A 23,752-nucleotide genomic window follows, 5' to 3' on the forward strand; every position below is an offset into this window, starting at 1 on the left:
CCAACATAGAACATACCCACTGCTCGTGCGGTGAAGAAAGGAGCCGCGTTCTCGTGTTGATTACTTAATTGGAGCATTACGTGGGGAAAGCCACAACAGAGCCGCCACCGGAAACGTCCATGCGGGAGAGGGGTCCCAGTTTCCAGGACCGGCACTGCGCCTCCTATTATAACCCAAGGGTTGTCTTATACGTGGGAGACGTGAACGCATATCATGGCAATCTTGACATCAGCCTTGTGGAAACAATGGCCTGTAAAAGATGCGATAAACCCCGCCGCGACCGTATTGCTCAGCAACAGCCCCGTCCGTGCCTGAATCCCAATGTGATCGAGCCCTGGCGAGGGCTGGCGAGGCATAAAAGCGCACAATATGCACGGCCGGGTCTTGACCCCCAAATTTCCCGATCGAGCCAGGCCGGGAGATCGCCGGTCCAAGCCAGAAGGAAACCGCCGGCGTTTTGGCGTTGGCGTGATCGTAATGATGATGATGATGATGATGATGCGGCTGCAACTGCGACAGAAGGAGAAATCAAAGACACGAAAATGGGCATGAAGCATGGAAGTAGTCAGATTTGTCTTGGTGTAAGACAGCTCACAAGTCTAGCGAGGCGGGGCTGGGAAGATGTGTCTTGCAGAAAAGAAATGGCGCCTTGTTTCAGATCGGATCGTGCAGAGCAACGTGGAGGCACGACCAGAGGAGCTTGGCTGGGCCTGTCCTGGTGCAACACATGAGAAATAGACAGACCCCTACATGCCCTCGACGGCGTACGAAGGAACTGAGTCAGTATTCCGATGATGGGGAAATTTCCAAGTCAAGTGTATATCAGTGTATCAGCCAGGAATATCCACAATTAGGACCGTCCTTATCGGTTTGATGCACTGCTGTCCGGCGCTTTGCTTCTCGTTGGCGCAGCCCCAGAGAACCGAGGTGCCGAGGCGCGTCCCCTGAATGCCGCTGCAGGGTAGTGCGACTCTGGTCCAATTGATGCAATGAAACGAACTTGCTGTTGCCCAGATGGGTTCGTTGGTTCATTTGGGTTGCGCATGCCTCGTTTCGCCGAAACACCAGCCCCTGAACTACAAAATACGCTGCATTAGCACGTCGCTTCTGCCCTCCATCCGGACTTTGTTGTCAATCCAGTGGCGCGCTGCCATTCTTCGCGCATCGAGTCGACTCGCATGCAGGAGGATCTGTCGGCGTCCTAAGGGATGCCGATTGACTGGATCCGAGTTCTCGAGACGGAATGCGCCTAAATGCAGGAGGGGGGCAGCGCGAGATAGTTCGACAGGATCATACTGCGTCTCTTGCCAATCTGTCAGTGAAAAGGGCACGGCAGGTCCTTGGCTTCTGGAAATGGGTGGGTACGCAAGCGAAAGTTTCGATGCAACAAAGCCGCTGTCACGCATTTATCCCGTTCGTGGCGATGGACTGCAGACCTCTGTTCAGACTTCAGGAGGCTCATGCGCTCCCAGGCAGACCCAGGTGACCGGCTCACCGTCAGCTTCGGCGGGGTTTGTTTGGCGCCAGCCTGATCCTGAGATGAAAAAACAATCTAGCAAAAAAAACCAACAAAAGGAGTCGTCTGCTACCACGCTAACAGTCATAAATCGACAGGCTCTCGTCAATGCGAGAGCAGAGCGCATCAAGTCGCATCCGGTTTCTCTCTACATTTAACCTGCTTGGGCGTGTGTGAAGCCCGGCTGTTGTGCTGGCAGGTTGAGAACCATGCGCTTGAATATGGCTGAAATTGCCCTAAGATATTGCAGGGACGCTCAAGGACGGTTTTAGCCCGGTCAATTAATCGCCGGTTCAGTGTCAAATCAACATCCCAGCAAAGCACGCCGGTCTTGGCCAAAGATCTTGGCGCGAATCGGAGCCAGCGCAGGTACCAATCCGTCCAATGTTGATCTTCCTTTTCCCGACAGCTCTTGGCCTTTCTTCAGATCTCCAACCACCAGCCGGCCAGCCTATTCTTCTTCTCCACATGCGGCTGGCCGAACTTCAAGACGACGAGGGATCAACGTATGGATTTCTCGATCCTCCCACGGAACTAGTGTTCCACTCGAGCACTCTTCTGGCTATGGTCTCTCGTGCGCGACACCCTGGAGCCATTTGCCGCTGTCGTGTGTCTTCACTCTCCGGCTCTTTCTCATTTTGGTCAGTGGCAACTGGAGCTCTTGGGCATTCATGCTAACGCAGGGCTTCGAAGACAGGCTTGTTTCTCAGAGGCAGCCAACCAGCCATGATGATTGGACCTCTTCTGCTGAAGTTTTTGGACATTCGTGGCCAGCCCTCCCAGGGTCCGCTATATCCCACATATTGGCAAGGGTCACCGTCGTCGCTTCAGGAATTCAGGAGCTCCAACACCGCCCAGTTATCCACCTGCGCATACACCTCTCCAGACATGCAGATTGGTTGTGGGCTACAGCCCCCATAATACTTGGTCTTCCACTCGTTTTCAGTGCTGCGCAGGGTAGTGATACCCTCGTCGAAGTAAACCGGTACTGCACAATTTGCATCATGCGTTGATCAGTCACCTAAAATGGGGTATTTCATCCGCCAACAACCTGCACGCTTGGAGACGTGTAGCTCCGTCCCCTGTTCTGCCCGCCCTGTCCCAAGCATAGCAGGACGTCGCCCCCCTGCCTTTCCCATTTTTCATTTCCGGTTTTGGACGACAAGCTTTGTTTGGTCGTCGACTTTCCCATCTTTTCTCGCCCATGTCGTTCGGGCACGGCTGACACAACGAGGACTCGCATGCGCAAGTGCGGCCAGGCCCATGGCGGGTTTCTTCGTACCTATCGCCTAGCTCTCGGTACATGGTATTCTGCCATGTGGAGCCACATCCCCTTGCTCTCTTGCCTAGTGTAGTGGCGTCAGTGCCGAAGCCAGGCAATCTTTATTAGAAGTCGAGTGCTTCCGCCGCGTCCAAGAACGACTCCTCTGGTCTCTGATGTTCCCACGTTGATTTTTACATCTTCACATTCGCTTTCGTTGCTCCGGTCTTTCGTTATTGCCGAGCACATACATTCTTTACCTTGTCGTCTGGTCACACCTTGACCCCGTTTAACCTCGTCATTCATTCTTTCTTCACCGAATATCTCTTCTCCACCTCCTGCTAGCCGGGTCTTGCTTTGTGCGTCACCGTAGCACACATCTCCACATTGTTTTCAACGATATTGGGTTGTGCCAGCGAATACATTCCCCATTGTGGACCTTTCCGTAGTAGGACTCTATCATAAAGTACCTCCCTCCGGTCAACCAGACGGACGGACACCCCCTCACACCCCTCAGCTCAACTCAGCTCAACTCGACTTGACCCACGCAAGATGCGGTCGACTACTCTCCTTCCCTTCCTCCCAGCTCTGGCCGCGGCCATTGCTGCCCCTGCCATCTCGGGCTACAACCTTGCCTGGTCGGAAACTTTCGCCGGCACCGCGGGAGCCACGCCGGACACTGCTGTATGGGATATCATGGACTCCATCGACACCAACCAGGAGGTCCAAGACTACACATCAGACAGCCGAAACCTCCAGATCAGTGGCGGAGGCACAGTTCAGTTCATCCCCCGCAGAGCCACCGGGGGCAAGTGGACGTCAGGTCGCATAGAAACCAAGGACTCGTGGATGGCAACGGCCGGCAAGAGCATGATCATCCAGGCCAGCATCGGCCTGGGCACCAACGCTGCCTCGAACAAGCAAGGTCTCTGGCCTGCCTTCTGGACTTTGGGCGATGCCGTGCGCCATGGTACGGGCTGGCCCATGTGCGGCGAGCTCGACATTATGGAGCAGGTCAACGGCGTGATGACGGGCTACGGCACGGCCCACTGCGGCCCCGACGAGACGGGTGGCCCTTGCAACGAGTACACGGGTGCGCAGAAGTCGGTCGCCATCCCCGATGACGGCTTTCACACCTGGGCTCTCAAGATCGATCGTACCAACCTCGACTGGACCCAGCAGACCATCCAGTGGATCTTGGATGGCTCCGTATTCTACACCCTCACCGGGTCTGACATCAATGACTTGGGCATCTGGGCGACTATCGCTCACAGCCCGCTTTATGTCCTCATGAACGTTGCAGTTGTAAGTATTTTCTTTCTCCGAATATGGTTAAATCGCCGAATACGATTCGCTAACGCCATAGCAGGGTGGTAGCTGGCCCGGTGACCCCAACGATGAGACCGAGGATGGCTTCGGCTCCATGATGGAGGTCCAGTACGTCGCCGTATACCAATCGACGTAGCTGTGTGATCCACTCTGCCACCATCCAACGGTGGCATCGCACATCATCAATCAAGCATACTGCATGAGTCACGACACACACCAATTCAAGCAAGCGAGGGAGGGATATATAGACCGGCGCAGGGTGTACATACGGCAACACGGCGTTTCGTTATAAGTCAAGACGCTTGAGATTCTTCGTCTAGCGAATTGGACTGCTTGGAGTTTTTTTTTTCGAATTGCTGAGATACCACCTCCTTTTTACCTTTGGTCAATTCTGCAGCCCGTCAAGAAATGGCGAGCGACATGAATATATTGCTTTGTACGGCAATATATTTGTTTTGGGGGAGCGTCAACGACGTCACAGCAGCTGTGGGCTGGTGGAAGAAATCTGGCTAGATATTGAGACCGCGATCTCGGTATATCTTTATATATATATATATATAATATACCTTATAGTCAGTCTGTTCAAAATGGAAGAGCTCTTTTTCAGATCCCACCACACGTATTCCAAACCTCGGGCTTGATGATACCGTGATCGATACGTGGCATTGGAGTAAGCTGCGGTATGAACCGCCACTGGAGGTCTCATGCTTGTGACCAGATGAAGGTGGCATTTTATCGACCCAGTGGCACATTGATTTCTGGAAGTGGATCTCAAGCGGATTAACAGAATAACTGAGAGTTTTCTAGTGGCAGATCTGAACAAGTAATGGCTCGGCCCCAACCTCGCGGGATGATGTGCTTAAGTACGCAGAGACGCCAAAGAGAACACCCCAGCAGGCGATCACAATCTGTCATCTAACCTTAATCTCTTAGTCTGTTTCTTATTCTCTTATTCCGGTGGGAGGAACTGGTGGTCTGGGTTGGGTTTTCCCGACTCTATTTCCATCAGCACCCATCGTGTAAGGTTTATCTGGGTATTTCCAGTTCATAGATCGGAGCGTGGCCTGTCGACGACGGGAACAAGGAAGAATAGAGAAGTGGGTGAGGGTGGGTAGTATAAGATTGCATGTTATGCAAATTGAAGCTAACGACAAGGAGGACCGCACCGCTGGGAGAGTTGCTCGATGGGGTGGGGACATGGTCTTCGCGTATTACCTATCTGGTACCAAATAGCAGATTGGTCACGACTGTGTTATAACTAGATAAGAGGCATAGTTTCCCGTAGATAAAGCGACGACTCAACTGACTCCATGGAATCAGCGGGATTGGAATTTGAGATGAGAGACATTATGCGAATGGGTTCTGACACCGCACCTATAGTGACGCGATATGTATTCTTCGCTCTAGGAACTAAATTCCGCCCCTTTTAGCGGAAGGGGATGAAAGAGTTAGAGTCACCAGTATCGAAATTGTTAGTAAGCCACGATCTCTGGGCTCCTTTATTCAGCTCTACGGTCGATACAACATCTACGATCCAGTCCCTGTAAGAAATCTTGCAAGAAAACGGCGACAAGGTCCAGCTGATGACTGCACAGCCCATCTAGTGCCGTAATACAAGAGTTGGATTATACATTGGTTGGTCCAGTGGACACGAATCACTCAAGTACAGGGTGGCTCTTCATCCCATAATTGGCAATGGCATCCGCTCTGCTCTTCACACATGAGAAGACTATTCTGGTTGGAAATGAAGTCATCTAATCGCAGTAACACGTTGGGTTAGTGGTCGCTTGTCCGACTAGAGGACATGGCGAAGCGTTAGCTAGGACTTACTCGTCTCGATCTCCGTGTATTGCCACCGGGCCGTGTCGGTATTGCTACGCTCGCAGTAGCAAGACAGCTTGGTGCTCTCCAGTTTGCAGTCATGGCAGGAGCTCGAGAAGCCGCCGCTAAGTGAAAAATATACAGTCAACAATGCGACTACGTCAAAGGCAAGAACGGAAAGATGAGCACGATGGACTTCAACCCCCAAAGTTGATGATGTAGCAGAACTCACTTGCGAATGGGCTTCAGCTGTCCTTGGATGTTACCGAAACACTTGTCCAGAGGTAGCTTGCTACAATAGTAGGACTTCTCCCCCTGGTAGACGGGACAGTCGGCGATGACCTGGATGGCCTCGTTGTTGTCCCTGCCCCACCAGAGCTCGATGACCTTGCATTGATCCTCACCAGGCGAGGCGTAGCCGCCATCGGCGAGAACGGTGGCGAAGAGTGCGAGCAGGGTCGCTGTGAGAAGGCTGGGGATGAGACACATGATGATGATGGTATTTCGTTGGTGTTGGTCCTGGTAGGATGAAGTATGGAGGGAAGGGTAGGTTGATGTTGGGGTCTGTTCGGAGTGACTGAATCCTGAAAGGAGACAACTTTTGTATTTGGGAAAGGCAAGACAGCAAACAATCGAATGGATAGCCAACAATGCGTGGGATTGCAGAGGAGGATAACTTCGAGAAATTCACTCCTAGATTTTCCTATTGTTGGCCCTCGCTTGCCACTCTATATCACATGTTGGCGGAGCATGCCAGTCAAAATAATGTGTTGGATTGTTTGCAAGGCAGGGATATAATCTCAAGTTCGTTTAGTGAAACAGAACCGACATCAAGTAGGCTGTTGTGCAACATTTCTAGCGGCGAAAGGGGGAAAAGTACTGGCTTATGCAGCCGATTCGGAACCTTCCAGTTCAGATCGTCATGGATAGTTGAAGCTTTCTTGGGATCTAGTAACTAGGCATCAAGCTGGCATGGCCCAGCCATGTATGTCTCATATATGTCTGTATGCGCCTACTCCTGAGCACCGACTGTACCCATTGTATGGACATCTGCTAACTCTTACATTATATGACATAAAGCTGCTGGCACTTGCATTATTTACTTCTACATTGTCTCAACAAGTTAGGACTTGAAAATCATTATTGTTCCATTGGAACTGGAAAGGCAAACATCTACCCACCGGTAGTTATCGTCCCGATTCATTGTTCTGCAAGAAGATCAAATGCACGTTATTCCGAGGAAAGCTACCACCTCCGCAGCATGAAGAGTTCCAGTGGAATATATCCCCTCCATAGCTGCGTAAACTCGGCAAAAACACCCTTGCGGTCAACATCTACGTCGCCTGAAAACTCAGTGCACCGCAGATGGAATGAGTCGCGTCCGCAATTGCGCGCAATTGTGGCCTGAATCCCATCGGGACCCTCGAACTTTCTATCAAGCCCAGCACGCATTCTCTCCCAGAAGATCTGAACTCTATCCTCCATTGTCATCCATTTTTCCCACTCTTATTCGGCTTCAGAACGAGCCGTCTCCATCTGGGGAACCCTCTCGAAAAAGTGTACGTCTTTCTTGTCTATGATAGCTGGGGTTCTGTCCAATAGTAGCTTCTTGGCCACTGTAAATATGGCACAATGACGGCCTTCACACGTTGATGGGAATCTGTAGTCCGTCATCACGACCTTCACCAGCTTGGAAGACTTCTCCTCGAAGGCGCGATCAGGACTCTTGGTCTCGATGCAACCTAGGTGATAAATCACCTCCACCGAAACCAGCCTCATTATTTATTTGCGCTTGTATAAGACCAGAGTGATGTCTTGCACTCCCTGGGACTCGGTGTCCGCATCGTCAGGGCCCTCGTTACCTTTGTGCTTAGCGAAGCCGGTTTTAGCGAATGTTCGGCTGTAGGGATCGGTACGGATTGTTAGGGGATTGCAACCAAAAACCTCAAACGTCTACCACTAGAGCATAGTGGTGTGGCAGCGGAAGGACACATGGACGGGACGGATTGGACATCTGAATTGGAGATGAGCAACGGGTTTAGTACATGATATCTGCAGAAATCGGTGGACTGCACTCATTCTATCGAAATGGACAGTTAGATCCGTATGAGGAAGGTACAAGACGAGATGAACTACGTCTGTGAAAAGTGGCAACTGCTTGCAGAGTGGACAGAATCAAAAGTCATGCTTAATGATATCGTTATCAGAACCACTGCCTAAATTATGGAGTACTCCGCTCCGTAGCCCTCTGGATAACCCTATTTTTCGCCAGAGCCGTGTCTTCAATTTATTAAGCAATTATCTGCTTTATGTCGATGAGCCGGTTGCTATGATGATCTGGCTACGTTGAGGGCAGGAACACCCGGTGGATCAGTTAATTAGCTACATGAATATGTATTGACGGACACAAAGCATCTAACCGCATTGACCACCTTTTTGCATACACCCCCATTTTGCAGGGTCTAACTGAATCAACCTAAATTCTTCGTCCATATTATTTATATACGGAACATACTTAATTTAAGTGTCCGAAGACTTAGATATATTCTTTCGACCCCTCTTTTTAGGAGGGACCCTTCCTTCGAGAAAAGTATCAATTTTTAACTGCTTATCCGGTAAAATAGGCCGTATTCGCTTATTTCGCTTGTCCTGGGCTGTTCGGATCGCTGATAAGTTAACGATACTTTATTCGGGTCTGGCTCGACGGGCTGGCGTATATCTGGAGCGTATGTATCGAGTTCTTTATATAGTTGCTCGTTTTCGATACGTAATTTGGCATTCTCGGCGGCCTGGAGTGTAAGGGCCTTGCCTGCCTTGCCTACTAGAGTACGAATTTTACGAGATACCCCGCCCTCGGCTTTCTCTTTCGACTGTAGTTGGCTAGATAGTTGCTGCGCTTTCTGAGGAGTAAAAGCAACTAAAGGTGGTGATATATGAGGCGGAGGATCTGGTGTATGAGGCTCCGGAGGATCACAAGATACGTCGACTAGTCCTTCGGAGCCTAGGGGCCATATACCAGTCTTCCGCCAGCCAGAAAGTCTCGGATCTTGGTCGAATCGGACGCTCTAACTCGGCTAGCATCTACGACGCGCCCAATTTTGGTACGTATCTGTGGATGGCGGCTAACGAAGTGATCCACCCAGTGTTGGCCGAGTGTATTGTTATCCCCTTGAGCAAGGAGGATTTCGGCAGCGAAGTCGGCCACATAACGCTTGCTAGGAGCCCGTCCACACACTTCTTCGTGTAGGATCCAGTTCACGATAACCTCCTTGTTCTGGAGTCAACTTTTGTTGCCTGGAGGCCGCGTCGCGATGCGAATTACCGTGACGAATACGGTAGTCCCCTTGATACCGTACCGATGAGCTGCTACGGCCTGTGCAAAAAGGTGGTCAATGCGGTTAGTCTGTTGGACAATGGTTGAATGAATGAAGTGGTACTAAGGAGAGCACGATTCTCCTAAGAGCGCCACCTTTGTCACTTGGTGTGACCATGTCTTGGTCACGAACTAACAATAGAGGAAGGCCCAAGTTTGACTTCAAGGCCGCATACGTAGATACAAACTCCCCCAGCCAAGCAGATTCAATCTTCGCAACGTGAAAATTCGAATCCTTGACATATCCAGACACCCTTGCCTTCGCACCTTCGAAATGGACTACTACTATACTATCTGCGATGGTGCTCAAGTCCAGCATGCCCCGCCTTTGCGATCCGTTCATTGAGTTGAAAGCGGTCTATTTTCCCATTTGTGGTGTTACCTAAGCTCTGATTCTCCGCGCAGGCTAGCAACCTTGTTCGTCGTCACACCAAAATGCCAGCCAAATCAATTCTTCAACAACGTCAACCACAGCCCGCGGCTACCTTAGGGACTGTCCACCCTCACATTCGAATGCCGGCACAGACTGCAGACAAGCCACTTCCCCAACCATCCCTGCGACAGTCCGCGGCTACCCAGGGTAGCACACTGCCCATCTTCGCATCCGAATGCCAGCACGACCTGTAGCCGAGTTATTGCCTCCACAAGCCCAACAACAGCATCCGCAAGCAACGAACAAAAAGGCAAGCCAAATCTCTACTATGGTGCCTGTCAGCATGCCGAAAGCGAAGCCAGTGACGGCATCCATATCTGATGCTGCTCTGGATTCGACGGAGACATGCAAGCCATCAGCAGAAGAGTGGGAGCTCAATACGTAATTGGCCGTGGCTCAGTAGCGCCATAGGACGCCGCGCCCTCCCTTCAAATATTAATGCCAGCTACATGATTGGCGGTGGAGGGTCAAGTAGGTTCATAGTACGGATTATTCACATCCTGACGTAACGCCGGTGCATGGACTACCTTATACCTGAGTATATAATGGTAAGATGTGCCGATGCATTCTCATCCCAAACAACTTTCTTCCCACGCCGTGTTTGTAGATATCGTCATCGCGTCATACACTTAAACCTGTGGTCTCCACCCACCTGCTTAACTATACTCTTCTCAAACACCCCATACCATGGCATCATGGAGGAAAATTTCGCCCGATTGACACAGCAAATCAAGGAGGAGCGGATCCGTCGCGAAGAGTCTGACAAACGTGCATTAGAAGAGCAGCGCCGACGTGAAGAGGAGCAGGGTCGACGCGAAGAGTCTGACAAACGTGTACACTGCTCCTTTTCACGTAGGCGCTGCTCTTCCAATACATGTTTGTCAGACTCTGAACAACCCAACCGAAGCCCAATCACAAACCGATTATGTGAAAAATAGGATTGTACGACATCAAAATAGCTCACCAACGTCAATTTTTGCTGGAATAGATCAGATTGCGCGAGGTACAACGAAGGTTATGCATCGGCTTGCCCTTTTAGAAGGCGAGGTCGAATCACTTCGAAAGGCAAATGAGACCTTAAGTCGACGTCGCCGTGCGAAGAAAAAACAGCTACAGAGTGGAGGGTCACTTCGTATACAAGCTGGACAGGACATACAGTCTCAATGAGAGGTTGATGGGCAGTTACATGACGAATTTCGTCAAATTAGTGGTCGTACGAGGCGGCGAATTGCGCGTGTACGGCGCTGTAGAATCTGCGGCGAGCCCGGACATAATGCGCGCACTTGTAGAAATGATGTAGAGACGTCTGAAGATAACGATTCTGAGTAGTTTCAATTGATGATAGGCGTTGTGGTTGAATTAACTTATACATTGTCGTATAAGGTCTGCCAAAGTGTGCAATTGGACCGTGGACTACGTTATATGAAAATAAAAACCCCCGTATCCCAAAACGAAGAATATTTGTCCTAGATAAGTACTTTAACTTCTCTATGGAATAATGTGAACCCCCCCAATCCAATTCAAGCAGTCGATAATCAGCCAGCCCCAACCTCCTAACCTGTATCTGCTCCACGTCACTCATCACCACATTCATTACAAGCCATCATGATCATGCCGCGTCAAATCATCAAGCGATATGTGGTCAAGATTGCCTAAGAACTTGGGACAAATGAGACACTTACCCATCAAACCCCCAAACAGATAGAACCTTCCTGTTGAGACTTGACCATTCATTGAACCTTGCGAGTGGCAATACACCACACAAGAAGGCGCATCGCCAACCCGAACGCGTCGCCAGTCAAGACCAACCCAAGATCGCTAACAGCCAGGACACATCGGTCATGATTTAATTTACTCCTCTGTCTGAAGCATGCAATCATCCAAAGCAGATGGACGATGAGGATATGTAATACGAGTGACACGACTGTGAGCACGAGAAGGAAGACCAGGGGACTGTAGCTGTTGTCTGGGGTGGATATGGAAGCCACAGGTCTATCAACCACCATGATAGTTGATATCATTTATGGACAGGATAGTTGCATTGCATTTTATGAAACCTCGGTCCTTCTTGTAAGCCCGACGAGTATATCATCCCCCGATTTCACTCACCTGATTCCATAGTCTCAGCTATCAATACATAGGGTAAGAAAATAATGAAAAACCTTGCTGACATACCACAATATGCCCAAAACATTCCCAAGTCCCCGAACTTTATCCTGGATCCTCTTTTCATTCCCTCCATGATCCTGCGCACCCTTCCCCATTTCCTTTCCTTGTCAACCTCCCGTATATGGGCATCCGTTTCCTTTTCATCCACCTCGACCTTGGCCCACAACATGTTGGGCCAAATTGACCGTCAAAAGACGAGGGACCCACTCGCTATAGAATGAGGTATTTTTGGTAGTTATAAGGTCTCACACAACATCCCATCTGCATTCATCTGCAATTTCCCCTCCCCTCATCCTTTGCTTCCGCTCCGCCACAGATTCCGAGTCTCCTCACCCATGATCTCCACTCCCCCTGGAGCTGCCGTATCTCGGTCGCAAATCTGTTGGCGTAAAGGTGACACGACTGCACCCGTCCCGTCACCTACGTCATGCTGTCCTTCTTGACAGTGAAGAAGGGGGCGATCTTGCAGATGGTGGGCTCCTCGAGCAGGCCGTGGGTGACGGAAATCTTTGTAAGACGAACGTATGCAGTTTCCTTTTTTTATGGATGCACCGTCATCAGGTTGTCTCCTCATGGAGCGCCTATTTGTCTTCGGTCGTTGTTTTGTTAGGGTCGTAAAAGTTCATCTTGACTTCAGTTTCCTCGGAAGGGTTCTTCAGCCCACCTCTGACCTCGATGGATTTCACTGCATCGTTAAACCAAGATATCATGGCTTCGATTTCAGGTTTGGCGTCTGGGCCGCTTGTAATTTATTCTGTGTCGCTGAGCGAGGTCTGTTGGGAAGACGGGATGGACCACTAACCTGGGCATTTTGGGCGCGAGTGATTGTTATCTTGATATGAAACTGGCAGAAAATCTTTGCGGACCACCCCAACATGGAACTTGAGGGTTGAAGGAGGAGATTCAGATGTTTAATGCAGCAAGAGGGGATGACTACCGTCCCGTGTGTCGCCTTGATCTCATTGGCTTATGTGTCACCACATCACCAATGGCACAATTTCGTCAACCGTTTAAGAAGTGCTTGTATATGTGGTTCCTTATGGTTGCTAATGGCGCTTTCGTATAGAATTCCGGACACATGCGATGCCTTTTATTAACATGTGCAAGCAATTATTCAGCTGTCACCCATTGCCCCAGGGGAATGGTAATCCCGTAATAAGCACCCAATCTGATCTTGTAATGCAGGTCTCAGGGTGAAGAGCTTGGCTGGAAAGATATTTGTCTGCAACACATCAACTTAGATGTTATATCTGCGGTGGGACAACAGTGACTTGATATCCCGCAACCCCGTGTTGAATCTTAGATCTTGAATCCCTAGTGGTGTAGTCTTGATGATCAAACGTGTCTCAAGTACGGCAGATGTTCTGCATTCGCATTGTTCTATTGATGGTCTCGCTATAGTAAATCGACGTAAAGGGCATTCTCGATTTCACGTCACAGTCTCAGCACCAACCCTCATGATACCAATTCCATCCAAAGACTTGGAATTCAGATTCGAAGATATGGCCCAGCTAAGACGACCTCTGTTGGTGTGGATCACGATTACGTTTCAGAGTTAGATATAGTTCTTAAACTCCCCTGAATTGTGCAAGCTACATCATCGCCCACTTAATCGGGGCCACGATGCCTGTAATAATACTAGCGCATATAACATTGGAAGACGTGTGGGCGGTTAGCGGGATGATGGGTCCCATTTGAGCAAGCCTACGGTACAGTTAATTTCGCTAATCTGGCTTCCTTCCTGTTTTAGACGTCATTTATGACGCCTTTGTCATCAAATTCGAACGCTGCGATACGATTCGTTGGCGTGCTTGAGAGTGTAGAAAATGTCGCGTCTCGCCTGATCAACCAACTGTATCCGAGTTCAACCTCACCAAATCCCTTCCACTGCTTCTCAAAAGTGGCAGCAAGAAAAATATGCAAAATGCCGTCGACTGAACGATCTATCGATAATATCCGCAAGTATGAGTCTGAGCCCAAACTGACGTTGACGCCGGTAGAAGAAACCCTCCTCTCGATGCTCTACTTCCGGGTTCTAGACGCCAGTTCTGCGGAGCCCATACTTGGCGACATTTACGCCCAGCAGGTGGTGAACCAAGTCAACACCGACTTTAGCCGCAGCCTATTTCCCAATGACGCCCGCTGGGTCAAGCTGTGGTGCACTCGAGCCAAGCAGCTCGACACCTGGTGTCGCGAGTTTCTGGCTCTTCAACCGGAATGCACCGTCCTACACTTGGGCTGCGGCATGGATAGCCGAGTGTTGCGCATGGCCCCGGGACCAGGAGTGCGATGGTTTGATGTGGATCGGCCGGCAGTAATTGCGCTGAGGCAACGACTTATCCCCACACCGTCAGGGGATTACCACATGATCCCCGCGGATGTCACGGACGAGGAGTGGTTGCACGAGGTACCGAATGATCGACCAACCATGGTCGTTATGGAGGGATTGGTCATGTACCTAACTCTTGACAAGGGAAAGCGCATGATTCAGCGGCTCGTGGACCGCTTTTCACCATCATCGTCAGCAGAAGGAGGAGGAGGAGACGGAGGCAAAGGGCGGATGGCGTTTGACATTATGGGCACTCTGGCAGCACGTATGTTGGATTGGGACCAAGTCCCAGTGCTGAGAAAGACGGGGGTACGGTGGAGGTGGCCTACAGATGATCCGACGGCATTCGAGGCGATAGATTCCCGGATGCGGTTTCTGGGAGAGGCGACTTGGCCCGAGGACTGGCCGCCATGGTTTGGCGAGCTCACGACAAAGCTTCTGTCGTTTTTGCCTTCCTTCAAGAACATTGGGAGGGCGGTGCTATACGAGTTTTGAGCTCGTTAATTTGTTCGAAATGTCCAGGACATAAGGAGGCTTAAGGGATATGCATCAAGGGCAGAAGATAAGTTATTGTGTATTTAGTCTCCCTGCCGTGGTTTGGTTCATCCCTTTACGGCATCCACCACAGCATAACTACATCGCATTTACGTACGCATTCTGGAGCACACCAAACGGCTCCTTGCATGTCAAGAAACGACTCTTACTGGTTGCTGGGGGCACCCAGAAGACCTATGCACGTTTTCTACGTGAAACGCAGCTGAGTATGCATGGCGATGCGGGGTCGGTCTCACATTCGCCCTCACCTCAACGTCAACCTTCTCCGCCTTTGCATCTTAGTATTAGTGCGAGCTCAGTCTCACAACCCTCAGTGAATACTGCCCAACTTCCTCTTCTTTATCCCCGGAGCGCCTCCACCACTCGTACACTACTAACAAAGCTGAGCTGACTAAGCACGTCAATGCTGCTGTGGGTGCTAAGGAGCATTTCTTCGGTGGCAGTGACTGGTACGTCCGTTGGTATGAAGTCCCTCGCTTCCCCTTCAACCTTCACGACCCGTCGCAGAATCACAATGGCCTCGAGCACCAGGACATCCCCCAGCGCCACGTCGCCGACGCCATAGACACCGTTCTGGGCCGCTTTACCAGTGACCAGGGCAGCAGCAATCACAGCGGCACACTGGGTCAAAGGAAGTTCAGCTGGGTTACCGGCCACCAAAGACCAATCCCCCCTTGAGCATTTCCTTCGCCTATGTGGTCTAGAATGCGAAGACGAGGGCACCGTCATGGTGGCTGATTTGTCGCCTTATCGATTTCATAAAATTGCGCTGCAATTGCAAATCGAAGCTCCGGACACGGGGAACTCAGCAGATGCGGCCATCCAGCCCATCACGAAGGCCCAAGAAGTCGAGGAATGGGTGAGGGCTTGGATGGCGTGCGCTGACGCATCTCAGAGAGATTTTGAGCACTGGACGCGCATTTATACTTCCCTCCTCACCTCCCTGCACGCCGAGCAGTTCCGCATGTTCGTTGCCCGGGATGCGGAAGGGGCCTCAGGCGATGATGGGGATGATGTCCGGGGCAGAGGTAGTAGTGGCAATATCGTGGGCACGGGATATATCCACTGCTTCGCCGACGTGGCGGCAATTCACGCCATTGTCGTCAGGCCCGATCGCGGAAAACAGGGGATCGGGAGGGCATTGGCTGAGCACGCGATGCAGGACGCCGCTTTGCTCGGGTACAATGTCGCCATGTTGACGTCGACCTCCGCAGGCCAAAGTACATTCGATAAGCTGGGCTTTAGAGAGATTGGGACGGTGAGGATGTTCGTGTGGCACCCCCTTCCCCCTTCAACTCAGGGACGACAGAGCTCTCTCGCGGGCTCCGGTGTGCTCAGGTTTTCCAAGTCCGCGAGCATGCAGCAGGGTCTGACAACAAAGGCGAGGCTTGGAGACGGAGCTGAAAAGAGGGAGGCATATCGGATGTTGGGTGAGCAGACGGGGCAGCTGACAAGGCAATATCAGGCGACAAAGGCCACGGAGTCTGACGAGCAGCTCACTGGGAAGACACAGGCCGAGGAAGAAGATAGAGACGAAGAATGGCAGCTTGTGGAGCACGAGTAGCTCTTTTATATCGGCATGTTTTTCTAGGTTGGATGGGTTTGCATGTAGAATCGGGTCATGACTAACACAGATGAAAGAAGTCGCAGTGGACCACACAGATGGCAAGGTGGGTTTAGCCCAGTAGTCCTCGACACGCATCAAACCTTTTATTCCAAGACAAGTAAAAAGGCAGCCAAAACAACGTCTCATGCACATAGAATCGTGATTAATTAGTATTTTATCGCTTCATCAAAACATATACCACTCCTGCCACGCATCTACAACTCACGTATAACCAAAACAAGCATGTGCGTAGCCACGACACGTACCTTTACAATCACACGCCCATGCCCACACCTAAAGAACCCATCTCCATCCGAGCAGATCGCACGACTCCGGGCACACATCAGAGTCAGTTCATCACATGTATCATTGCAAAATAGAAATCCCGAATTAAACCACGCCTGCCCTCTCCATGTGCGCGACAGCAATCTGGTCCTGGTACTTCTGCGCCAACTCACCGTCAAAATTCTCGTCAAACACGTCCACTTCGGTGGAAGCGAACTTGCGCGCGCTGATATTCCTCTCGAACAGCAAGTCCAGCTCGGCAAATGTGCGGCCGGCGGGTTCGGGGACCCGGAAGTAGGTGTAAATGACACAGAGGAAGCAGACGCCGGCCTAGGATGAGTTAGTATGTGCCCACATGGGATGAATGGGGTTGCTCATAGCATACCCAGAAGAAACCGGCAAAGTTGCCCCAGTCCCAAGCACCCGGATTCAACATGTAGGGGGTGAGAACACCACAGATAATGGCGACGACGTTGCTGTAATAGGTCAGCAAAGAGGAACGATGCGACCACGGGAAAGCTACGTACTAGAGAACGCGGCCAAGTACGACCGTCTTGATTTGTAGGCGTCGGGTAGAGATCTCAGCCACCAACGAGTAACAGACGGTGCCGACCGTGAGCTGGTAGCATAGAGCCCAGACCAGCATGATGCTTCCGGTGGCCATTGAGCCAGTCGTTCGATCCGGAACGAGTCCCAGAAAACCCAGAATCAGGAGCATGGTAAACAGGCCAATCAGCCCGGCGAGGTAGAGCGTTCTGTGATAGTCAGTATCAAGTTGGGGCGTGACAGACAGCAGGGCGAGGGCATACCTGCGACCGAATCCCAGGGTGATCAGACCCCAGGCGCCAAAGACGCCGGCACAATTGATGGCGTACTGGCCCAGGGCGAACGAATACGCCTTGTTGGAGTCAAGGCCAGCTTGCTCGAGGAAGTAGGTGGAGTAGTTGGAGAAGGAGTTGCCGCTCAGGTTCTGGATGGCCCAAACCATGCAGACGATCTCGGTCCGGCGAAGGTCGGTACCCTTGAAGCAGTCGAGGTAGCTAGCTCCTTTGGTGATCTTTTGCTCGAGGGCAGTTGTGTGAACCATCATGGCGACGGTCTCGTCGGCGTCAAATCCGGTCTCGCTGTTCAAACTCGTCAGGCGCAGCAAGGACTTCTTGGCCTCGTCGAGCTTTCTCCTGCGAACCAACCACCAGGGAGATTCTGGGGCGAAGTAGATGCCAATCACTAGAGGAACGGGCCACATCCATTGCAAAGCGTACGGCTGTCGAAGTTAGCACGTCTGTCTCGGAGGGACGCAGGGGCTGCTTACAATCCGATAGGCCCACTCGTCATTTCGTGTTAGGTTCCCCAGGATGACGCCAATGCCGATCATTTGGCCGATGCCCCAGCAAAAATTGATGTAAGTGGTCTGGACACCCATTAGCATGAGCCGTGTGGTTGTTATGGCGTGATGATTCTCACAAGATACCCACGGAGGGCAACTGGGCAAACTTCGGACGCATATGTAATGGTGAGGGTCTGGAACACGCCCCACGGAACACCGCAGAGGATCTCGGCAATCTGTAAAGCAATGATGTTCTGCGCGGTGAAGAAGATGGCGGTAAACCCCATGACGAGAACGAGGCACCCTATGACGGTATATCGGTAGCCAAAGCGCTCCGAAACCCAACCGTTGATCAGCAGCCCGATGATTTCACCGACGGTGACACCGTTGCTGAGGCCGGCCTGCCATGCAGCAGGCACCTGCCAGGTTCCGTCGGGTAGCTGCTCTCCGTACTTTTGGTTGAACTGGGGAAACGCGTAAAAGTTGTTGACGAGGGAGACATCGTAGCCCTCCATGACGATGCAGGTCGAGATGAGGATGCTCCAGGCGATGGCCTTGGGATAGAGGCGGATGCCCTGCATGAGGGTCATGCTGTGTTCCTTCTGGGTAGCCAGCTTCGCATCGCGGATCAGGTCGCTCATCTTCTTGGCCGGGGTATGGATGTGGTCATGATCTTGGTCATGCGTCATCTCCTTCTCGAGAGGGTATGATGGAGAAGACTGGGCGTCATCATCCGCCCGGGTTTCGTCCTTTTCATGGTATGAAACCATGTTGCCCGAGACGTTATGAGGGCAGCCAGGTCGGTCAAAGAGGGAAGTCTGTGCTCGATTTGGCGAACGCAAACTGGTTCTCGAGTACCTGGGGAGTGAGTTGGAACTGGCAATGGACACTCTGAATCAGCCGGCAAGGGGCGGTGTCACACCTGGGCCTTTATGTAGAAGTTGGGCGGTCCCTGGGAGGCAAAGTAACCGAGACAGTGGATAGCCCCGTCAGCTCGTCGGTGGACGTGGTCGCGTGCGATGACAATAACTTGGTTTGGGACCTAGGGACCTGAAATTGCTCAATGGGAGTGCCGAAGCGAATTGGCGGACCTTCGGCGAGGTTCGTCGATTTTCTTCACGATGCGAAAGGAACTTGGCAAGTGCGGCCCAATCTTATCGCTTCGCTCTCCTCGTGCCCTGGTTCCCCACCTCCCCCAAGGCGGTGGAGTCGCTAACTCTACTGTGCCGAGTGTCATCGAGTCTTCTCGAGCCTTCATTCGGTCCTCTGGCCGTCGCAACATCTTGGCAGACGTGAAATTCGTAGTACAATCTGCGGGGAAACGGCCTGAAAGCGCGGGGAAATCTGGAGAGGAATAGGTTATGGGGTTGGACGTTGAACGAAACGGTTATGGCCGCGTGCCTGGGGTGCCTTGGACATCGCAGCCGTTGGTTTTGCCCAAGTTGGGCACCCTGGTCGCGCACATCGGCCACTTTAGCCCTGTTGGGACAACCCTGCCAAATCTAATCTAATACCGACCCTCCCCGCCGGTGCTCAGACTGAGAAATTTGAGTGCGAGTAAGCATGATATCTGCGCGCTCCCAGTGGCCGCCCTCAACGACACGCGAATGCCCTCACCTGAGCAGGCCGAGCTTCTGGCTACTCCATGGTATGTTTGGTTGTCTTTATTGAGACCATCTTCTGTTGGGCACTTGAACACTTTCAGTTGAGGGTCGTGATCTCGCTAACGCTGCGTTTTCCTATCACAGTCTTCCTTGCCGTGAAAATCATTTGAAATGTAGCGAGCTTGTCCCCATGTCCTTCTAGGCTGTAGCGAGAGACAAGGTTAATGTGTTGCTGGCCAAGTAGGTGATCGAGCAACCCCAACATGTGGGCGCTGTGCCATTTCTGGTCGTGATTGCAAACTTGCATTCAAGTTCAAGTCCAGCAGAGGTATTCTCTGTGTTTCCACCAGATTCGTAGGATTAATGAGGACTAATGGAACCAAGGAACTTTTCGCAAGAACCAACGATGGGTCAAAGCTCCAACTCGTCGTAAGTTTGCACATCACGTTGAACTCATCAGAAGATCATCCAATGTCTGATCTGTCCGTTCAGTAACGTACGTCGATGAGACCCGTCATCTCGTCTTCGGCGATTCCCCAGATGAAGGCTCACCTCGCCCCCACGAGACTCTTGCCTCTCCCGACTATGATGGAGAGAATGCGTCGGAAAGCAGTGTCTCGCATGCCCAAAAAGCCGCGCCTAGTCGAGTTGCAACGGCTCTAACTCCCATCGAAGGGCACGATGGCCGTTACTCACCAAGTAACCGCATCATCTTCCCCAGATCAGACTACCTAATTCCCGAAGGCTCCCCCATGGTTCACCAGAGGACCCCAAGCTCCTCATCCCAACCACAGAACTCACATATAGTAAGCACTCGGACTCCGACCTCAGCAGGCTTCTCTCACCTAGTGCCTGACTCTTCATCCGCTCTGCCGCTGGAGAGCGAGACCGAAGCCCGTCTTTTTCGTCACTATATACAGAGGCTGGCCACATGTGTGAGTAGGGCTGAAATCCAGGGTGTTGCGTGTCACTGACCTGCACAGCTCGATCTCTGCGATCCCTTGAGACACTTCGAACTGGTCGTCCCACAACGCGCCGGCAGCTGTCGTACCCTCCTCAATGCCATGTTTGCCCTTGCTGCGCGGCATCTCAGTCAAACCAGCGACTATGACCCGCTCGCCTCCAATCGATATCACGACGAATGTTTGAGCTCTCTGATCCCCATGCTCAACCACGAATCGACAGTACTCGACGAAAACCTGTTTGCTGCCACCATCATACTGCGCATGCTGGAAGAAATGGATGGTGAGTCGAGCAAGTCCAGTTGCTATTGCCGCATTGCTAAAGGAGACGGCAGCACCCACCATGGGCCAAAGCTACGGCCACCTCCTCGGCATCCACGCTTTTGTCAATGTCGGAGATCAGCATATGGTCCCGGGAACGCTGGCATCTGCCTCGTACTGGGTGGGGTTGCGGCAAGAAATATATAGCGCCGTCAGCACGCAGGCACCAGTCAAGATGAACCTGGATCACTTCATTGTGGACCGGTCGTTCGATGCCGCCGACGACTACATTTGGTCCAACCGCGCTGTAGTCAACCTCGCCGATGTGATCAACTACTGTTTTTCCCATGTTCCACCCTCAAGCGCCCAATGGGCATCCCTGAACGAAAAGTGTACCAGTTGGCACGACTCTCGCCCCCCGTCCTTTGATCCTTTCTACTCCAAGAAACGCGTGGCCCCACAGGCCTTCCCCGAGATATGGCATCACTCGAGTTGCCACGGTAGGTTGCATCCGACCCCACTCGTCCATGTCATAGCCAGCTCATATTAGTCCTAGTTATCGGGATTCAGCACCATATTCTGGCCCAGCTCTTCCTCGCCCAGTTTGACCCCAACGTGCCACGGGTCGGCACGAAAAGGGGGGCTGCCATCAAGCGCATGACTGTATGTGTCCTGCGTTGCGCATCATAGTAATGGAACTAATGGCAATAGCAACACATCGAGCATCTCATGCGACAACTATGTGGCATTGGGGCATCGAATCAGTGGACACCCCCTGCCCTGTTTACGGCGTCGATGGGCATCTCCATGTGTAAGTTTATCCACGCCCCGTGTCTTGCATGGCTAACCCAGCCCAGTTGGCGACCAGTTCGAGGAAAGAGCAGACCAGGAGGCCATGATTGACATTCTGAGGAAAACCGAGGAGAATCACGCCCGCCCCACGGAAGCCGTACAGCAACAGCTCATGAGGGCATGGGGGTGGATACCAGACTATGACGATAACCCCCATATGTAGTCTAATACCCCGTACGGAATTGAAAATCATCCAGACTCCGCAGTCTCTGACTCGAGACGATGGATTTAGGTAGCAGGGGGCCCAGACATTCGGCGCGGTTGGCTTCTAGCTTCCTTCTCCAGCGGCCCGCACACCGCGTCTGTCATCCAATGGTGCGAGTCAGATTCTCAAATCAAAGCAAGTCGAAGCAAGTGTGACGAATGTCACATTTTGGTCTCGGCTTCATCCCCGGATAGATGGAGAAATACCAACGTGGGCAGGCCGTTCCAACACGGCGACACTAGTCGTTATTTTCTTCCTCGGCGAAACGGCGTTCTGGCTCCACAAGGGGAAAGTTTCGGTAATTTTAGTCGAATCTGGCGACCCAAGATCATGAGTGGGTCAATAACCTGAGTTGGGTCCGGCGATTTTCACCGTATTTGGAGCTTACAAAATCAGAGTCTGCCGTGACGAAGGACAGCAACACCAAGTGACTTACACGGATCCACCGAGATGTGATCAGTTCAGCATATATCAGTAACCAGACACATCTGGATATAAAATATGGCGTCGACATTGCAGATCAGAGCAAAACTTGTCAAACTCAAGTCCCTTCAACCACCCTGCCATTGCCGTTCCGCCCATCACTTCGAGATTTTGTCTTTCCCAGAAAATTCACCCACACAATGGCTCCCGGGATCCTGATCGACGATACGACCAGCCGCGATGGCCGCGTACTGGAGGAGACTTCAGACTACATTGACACTGTCAATGTCATCAAGGGCCAGAAGTCGGACGACTTCAACACCGAGTCAAAGTTCGATTCCGACAAGGATAAGACACAATTCAGACAATATGACGAAGCATGCGAGCGAGTCAAGAATTTCTACCTCGAGCAACACACCAAGCAAACGGTGGCATACAACCTCAAAGCCCGAAACTGGTTCAAGTCGCGGCCACGCCATGAGATGACCATCTGGGAGGCCATGGAGAAACTCAACACCCTTATTGATGATTCGGACCCTGATACCAACCTGTCCCAGATCGAACATCTCCTGCAGTCGGCCGAGGCGATCCGGCGAGACGGCAAGCCTCGGTGGATGCAGCTCACGGGTTTGATCCACGACCTGGGCAAACTCCTTTACTTTTACGGCTCCCAAGGCCAATGGGACGTCGTTGGCGACACGTTTCCCGTGGGCTGCGCCTTTGACAAGCGCATCATTTACCCCGACACGTTTGCGGAGAACCCAGACAGCAAGGACCCCATCTACAGCACCAAGGACGGCATTTACTCCAAGGGCTGTGGTCTGGACAATGTCATGCTGTCGTGGGGACATGACGAATATCTCTACCACGTTGTCAAGGACCAGTCGACGCTGCCCGATGAGGCGCTGGCCATGATCAGGTACCACTCGTTCTACCCGTGGCACAAGGAAGGGGCCTATCGTGAGTTCATGGACTCGCATGACGAGCAGATGTTGCAGGCGGTGAAGGCTTTCAACCCGTATGATTTGTACAGCAAAAGCGATGGGGTTCCCGACATCAAGGAGCTCAAGGTATGTCCTTCAGATTGGGTCCGCAATTGCCACGCACTGATGCTAACCATGTCACAGCCTTATTACATGGAGCTCATCAATGAGTACTTCCCCCAGGGGGCAATCAAATGGTAGCATCAACAAGCACAATAAATTCGCAATTTTGGGTTGGAATGATTTATGACGCTGAGAAATTTTGTTTCGGGAATACCAGACACGCGAATGACGGGAGATTATCACCGATTGCAATGGAGAACATAGATCGCGCCCGTAACATTTTGGTAGAAAGAGGAAATGTGGGCAAGTAGTCAGCAACTATAGTTCCATGAGATGGAAGTTGCGCATCATGCGCAGTATTCGAGCTACAAACGCTAAGAATCACCAAAATGCTC

General features: G+C 51.7%; 9 protein-coding genes across 9 annotated transcripts; 7 read left to right on the forward strand and 2 right to left on the reverse strand.

Annotated features, from left to right (window-relative positions):
* The first annotated feature begins 22 nt into the window (after window positions 1-22).
* BCR38DRAFT_145333 (uncharacterized protein) lies at window positions 23-816 on the forward strand. The gene has a single exon (XM_040853661.1). The coding sequence runs from the start codon at window positions 120-122 to the stop codon at window positions 729-731; it is 612 nt and encodes a 203-aa protein (XP_040709414.1). The 5' UTR covers window positions 23-119; the 3' UTR covers window positions 732-816.
* Window positions 817-1,787: 971 nt separating this feature from the next.
* BCR38DRAFT_145367 (uncharacterized protein) lies at window positions 1,788-2,485 on the forward strand. Its single transcript, XM_040853662.1, has 2 exons — window positions 1,788-2,151; window positions 2,212-2,485. The coding sequence occupies exons 1-2, from the start codon at window positions 1,901-1,903 to the stop codon at window positions 2,435-2,437; spliced, it is 477 nt and encodes a 158-aa protein (XP_040709415.1). The 5' UTR covers window positions 1,788-1,900; the 3' UTR covers window positions 2,438-2,485.
* Window positions 2,486-3,329: 844 nt separating this feature from the next.
* Window positions 3,330-4,242, forward strand: BCR38DRAFT_357437 (glycoside hydrolase family 16 protein; the record flags this gene model as incomplete). The annotated part of the gene is made up of 2 exons (XM_040857105.1): window positions 3,330-4,082; window positions 4,147-4,242. 2 exons carry the CDS (start codon window positions 3,330-3,332, stop codon window positions 4,240-4,242), a joined length of 849 nt encoding a protein of 282 aa, XP_040709416.1.
* A 1,618-nt stretch (window positions 4,243-5,860) lies between these two features.
* Window positions 5,861-6,416, reverse strand: BCR38DRAFT_415121 (uncharacterized protein; the record flags this gene model as incomplete). The annotated part of the gene is made up of 3 exons (XM_040859002.1): window positions 5,861-5,901; window positions 5,937-6,052; window positions 6,160-6,416. 3 exons carry the CDS (start codon window positions 6,414-6,416, stop codon window positions 5,861-5,863), a joined length of 414 nt encoding a protein of 137 aa, XP_040709417.1.
* A 7,335-nt stretch (window positions 6,417-13,751) lies between these two features.
* Window positions 13,752-14,948, forward strand: BCR38DRAFT_453035 (S-adenosyl-L-methionine-dependent methyltransferase). Its single transcript, XM_040861563.1, has one exon. It carries the CDS (start codon window positions 13,827-13,829, stop codon window positions 14,724-14,726), a length of 900 nt encoding a protein of 299 aa, XP_040709418.1. The 5' UTR covers window positions 13,752-13,826; the 3' UTR covers window positions 14,727-14,948.
* A 910-nt stretch (window positions 14,949-15,858) lies between these two features.
* Window positions 15,859-16,418, forward strand: BCR38DRAFT_453037 (uncharacterized protein). Its single transcript, XM_040861564.1, has one exon. The coding sequence runs from the start codon at window positions 15,943-15,945 to the stop codon at window positions 16,348-16,350; it is 408 nt and encodes a 135-aa protein (XP_040709419.1). The 5' UTR covers window positions 15,859-15,942; the 3' UTR covers window positions 16,351-16,418.
* Window positions 16,419-16,782: 364 nt separating this feature from the next.
* On the reverse strand, window positions 16,783-18,693 carry BCR38DRAFT_357429 (putative MFS alpha-glucoside transporter; the record flags this gene model as incomplete). The annotated part of the gene is made up of 6 exons (XM_040857104.1): window positions 16,783-17,007; window positions 17,063-17,153; window positions 17,205-17,432; window positions 17,487-17,941; window positions 17,990-18,088; window positions 18,142-18,693. 6 exons carry the CDS (start codon window positions 18,691-18,693, stop codon window positions 16,783-16,785), a joined length of 1,650 nt encoding a protein of 549 aa, XP_040709420.1.
* An 840-nt stretch (window positions 18,694-19,533) lies between these two features.
* Window positions 19,534-22,179, forward strand: BCR38DRAFT_145409 (uncharacterized protein). Its single transcript, XM_040853663.1, has 9 exons — window positions 19,534-19,652; window positions 19,753-19,848; window positions 19,993-20,037; window positions 20,101-20,543; window positions 20,592-20,853; window positions 20,906-21,331; window positions 21,388-21,494; window positions 21,543-21,642; window positions 21,689-22,179. The coding sequence occupies exons 2-9, from the start codon at window positions 19,833-19,835 to the stop codon at window positions 21,844-21,846; spliced, it is 1,557 nt and encodes a 518-aa protein (XP_040709421.1). The 5' UTR covers window positions 19,534-19,652; window positions 19,753-19,832; the 3' UTR covers window positions 21,847-22,179.
* A 332-nt stretch (window positions 22,180-22,511) lies between these two features.
* BCR38DRAFT_357403 (putative inositol oxygenase) lies at window positions 22,512-23,495 on the forward strand (the record flags this gene model as incomplete). The annotated part of the gene is made up of 2 exons (XM_040857103.1): window positions 22,512-23,381; window positions 23,439-23,495. 2 exons carry the CDS (start codon window positions 22,512-22,514, stop codon window positions 23,493-23,495), a joined length of 927 nt encoding a protein of 308 aa, XP_040709422.1.
* Window positions 23,496-23,752: the final 257 nt, after the last annotated feature.

Source organism: Pseudomassariella vexata, assembly GCF_002105095.1.
Source record: "Pseudomassariella vexata strain CBS 129021 chromosome Unknown BCR38scaffold_30, whole genome shotgun sequence".
Lineage (NCBI taxonomy): Eukaryota > Fungi > Ascomycota > Sordariomycetes > Amphisphaeriales > Pseudomassariaceae > Pseudomassariella > Pseudomassariella vexata.

What these genes read in the sequence shown, in the direction of transcription:
- BCR38DRAFT_145333 (XM_040853661.1), top strand. Translation starts at nt 120, where the DNA reads ATGCGGGAGAGGGGTCCCAGTTTCCAGGACCGGCACTGCGCCTCCTAT.
- BCR38DRAFT_145367 (XM_040853662.1), top strand. Translation starts at nt 1,901, where the DNA reads ATGTTGATCTTCCTTTTCCCGACAGCTCTTGGCCTTTCTTCAGATCTC. An exon ending in TCACTCTCCGGCTCTTTCTC is followed by an intron (nt 2,152 to 2,211) that starts ATTTTGGTCAGT and finishes GGCTTCGAAGAC; the next exon opens with AGGCTTGTTTCTCAGAGGCA.
- BCR38DRAFT_453035 (XM_040861563.1), top strand. Translation starts at nt 13,827, where the DNA reads ATGCCGTCGACTGAACGATCTATCGATAATATCCGCAAGTATGAGTCT.
- BCR38DRAFT_453037 (XM_040861564.1), top strand. Translation starts at nt 15,943, where the DNA reads ATGCAGGACGCCGCTTTGCTCGGGTACAATGTCGCCATGTTGACGTCG.
- BCR38DRAFT_145409 (XM_040853663.1), top strand. An exon ending in CATGCTGGAAGAAATGGATG is followed by an intron (nt 20,854 to 20,905) that starts GTGAGTCGAGCA and finishes AGGAGACGGCAG; the next exon opens with CACCCACCATGGGCCAAAGC. An exon ending in GTCGATGGGCATCTCCATGT is followed by an intron (nt 21,643 to 21,688) that starts GTAAGTTTATCC and finishes AACCCAGCCCAG; the next exon opens with TTGGCGACCAGTTCGAGGAA.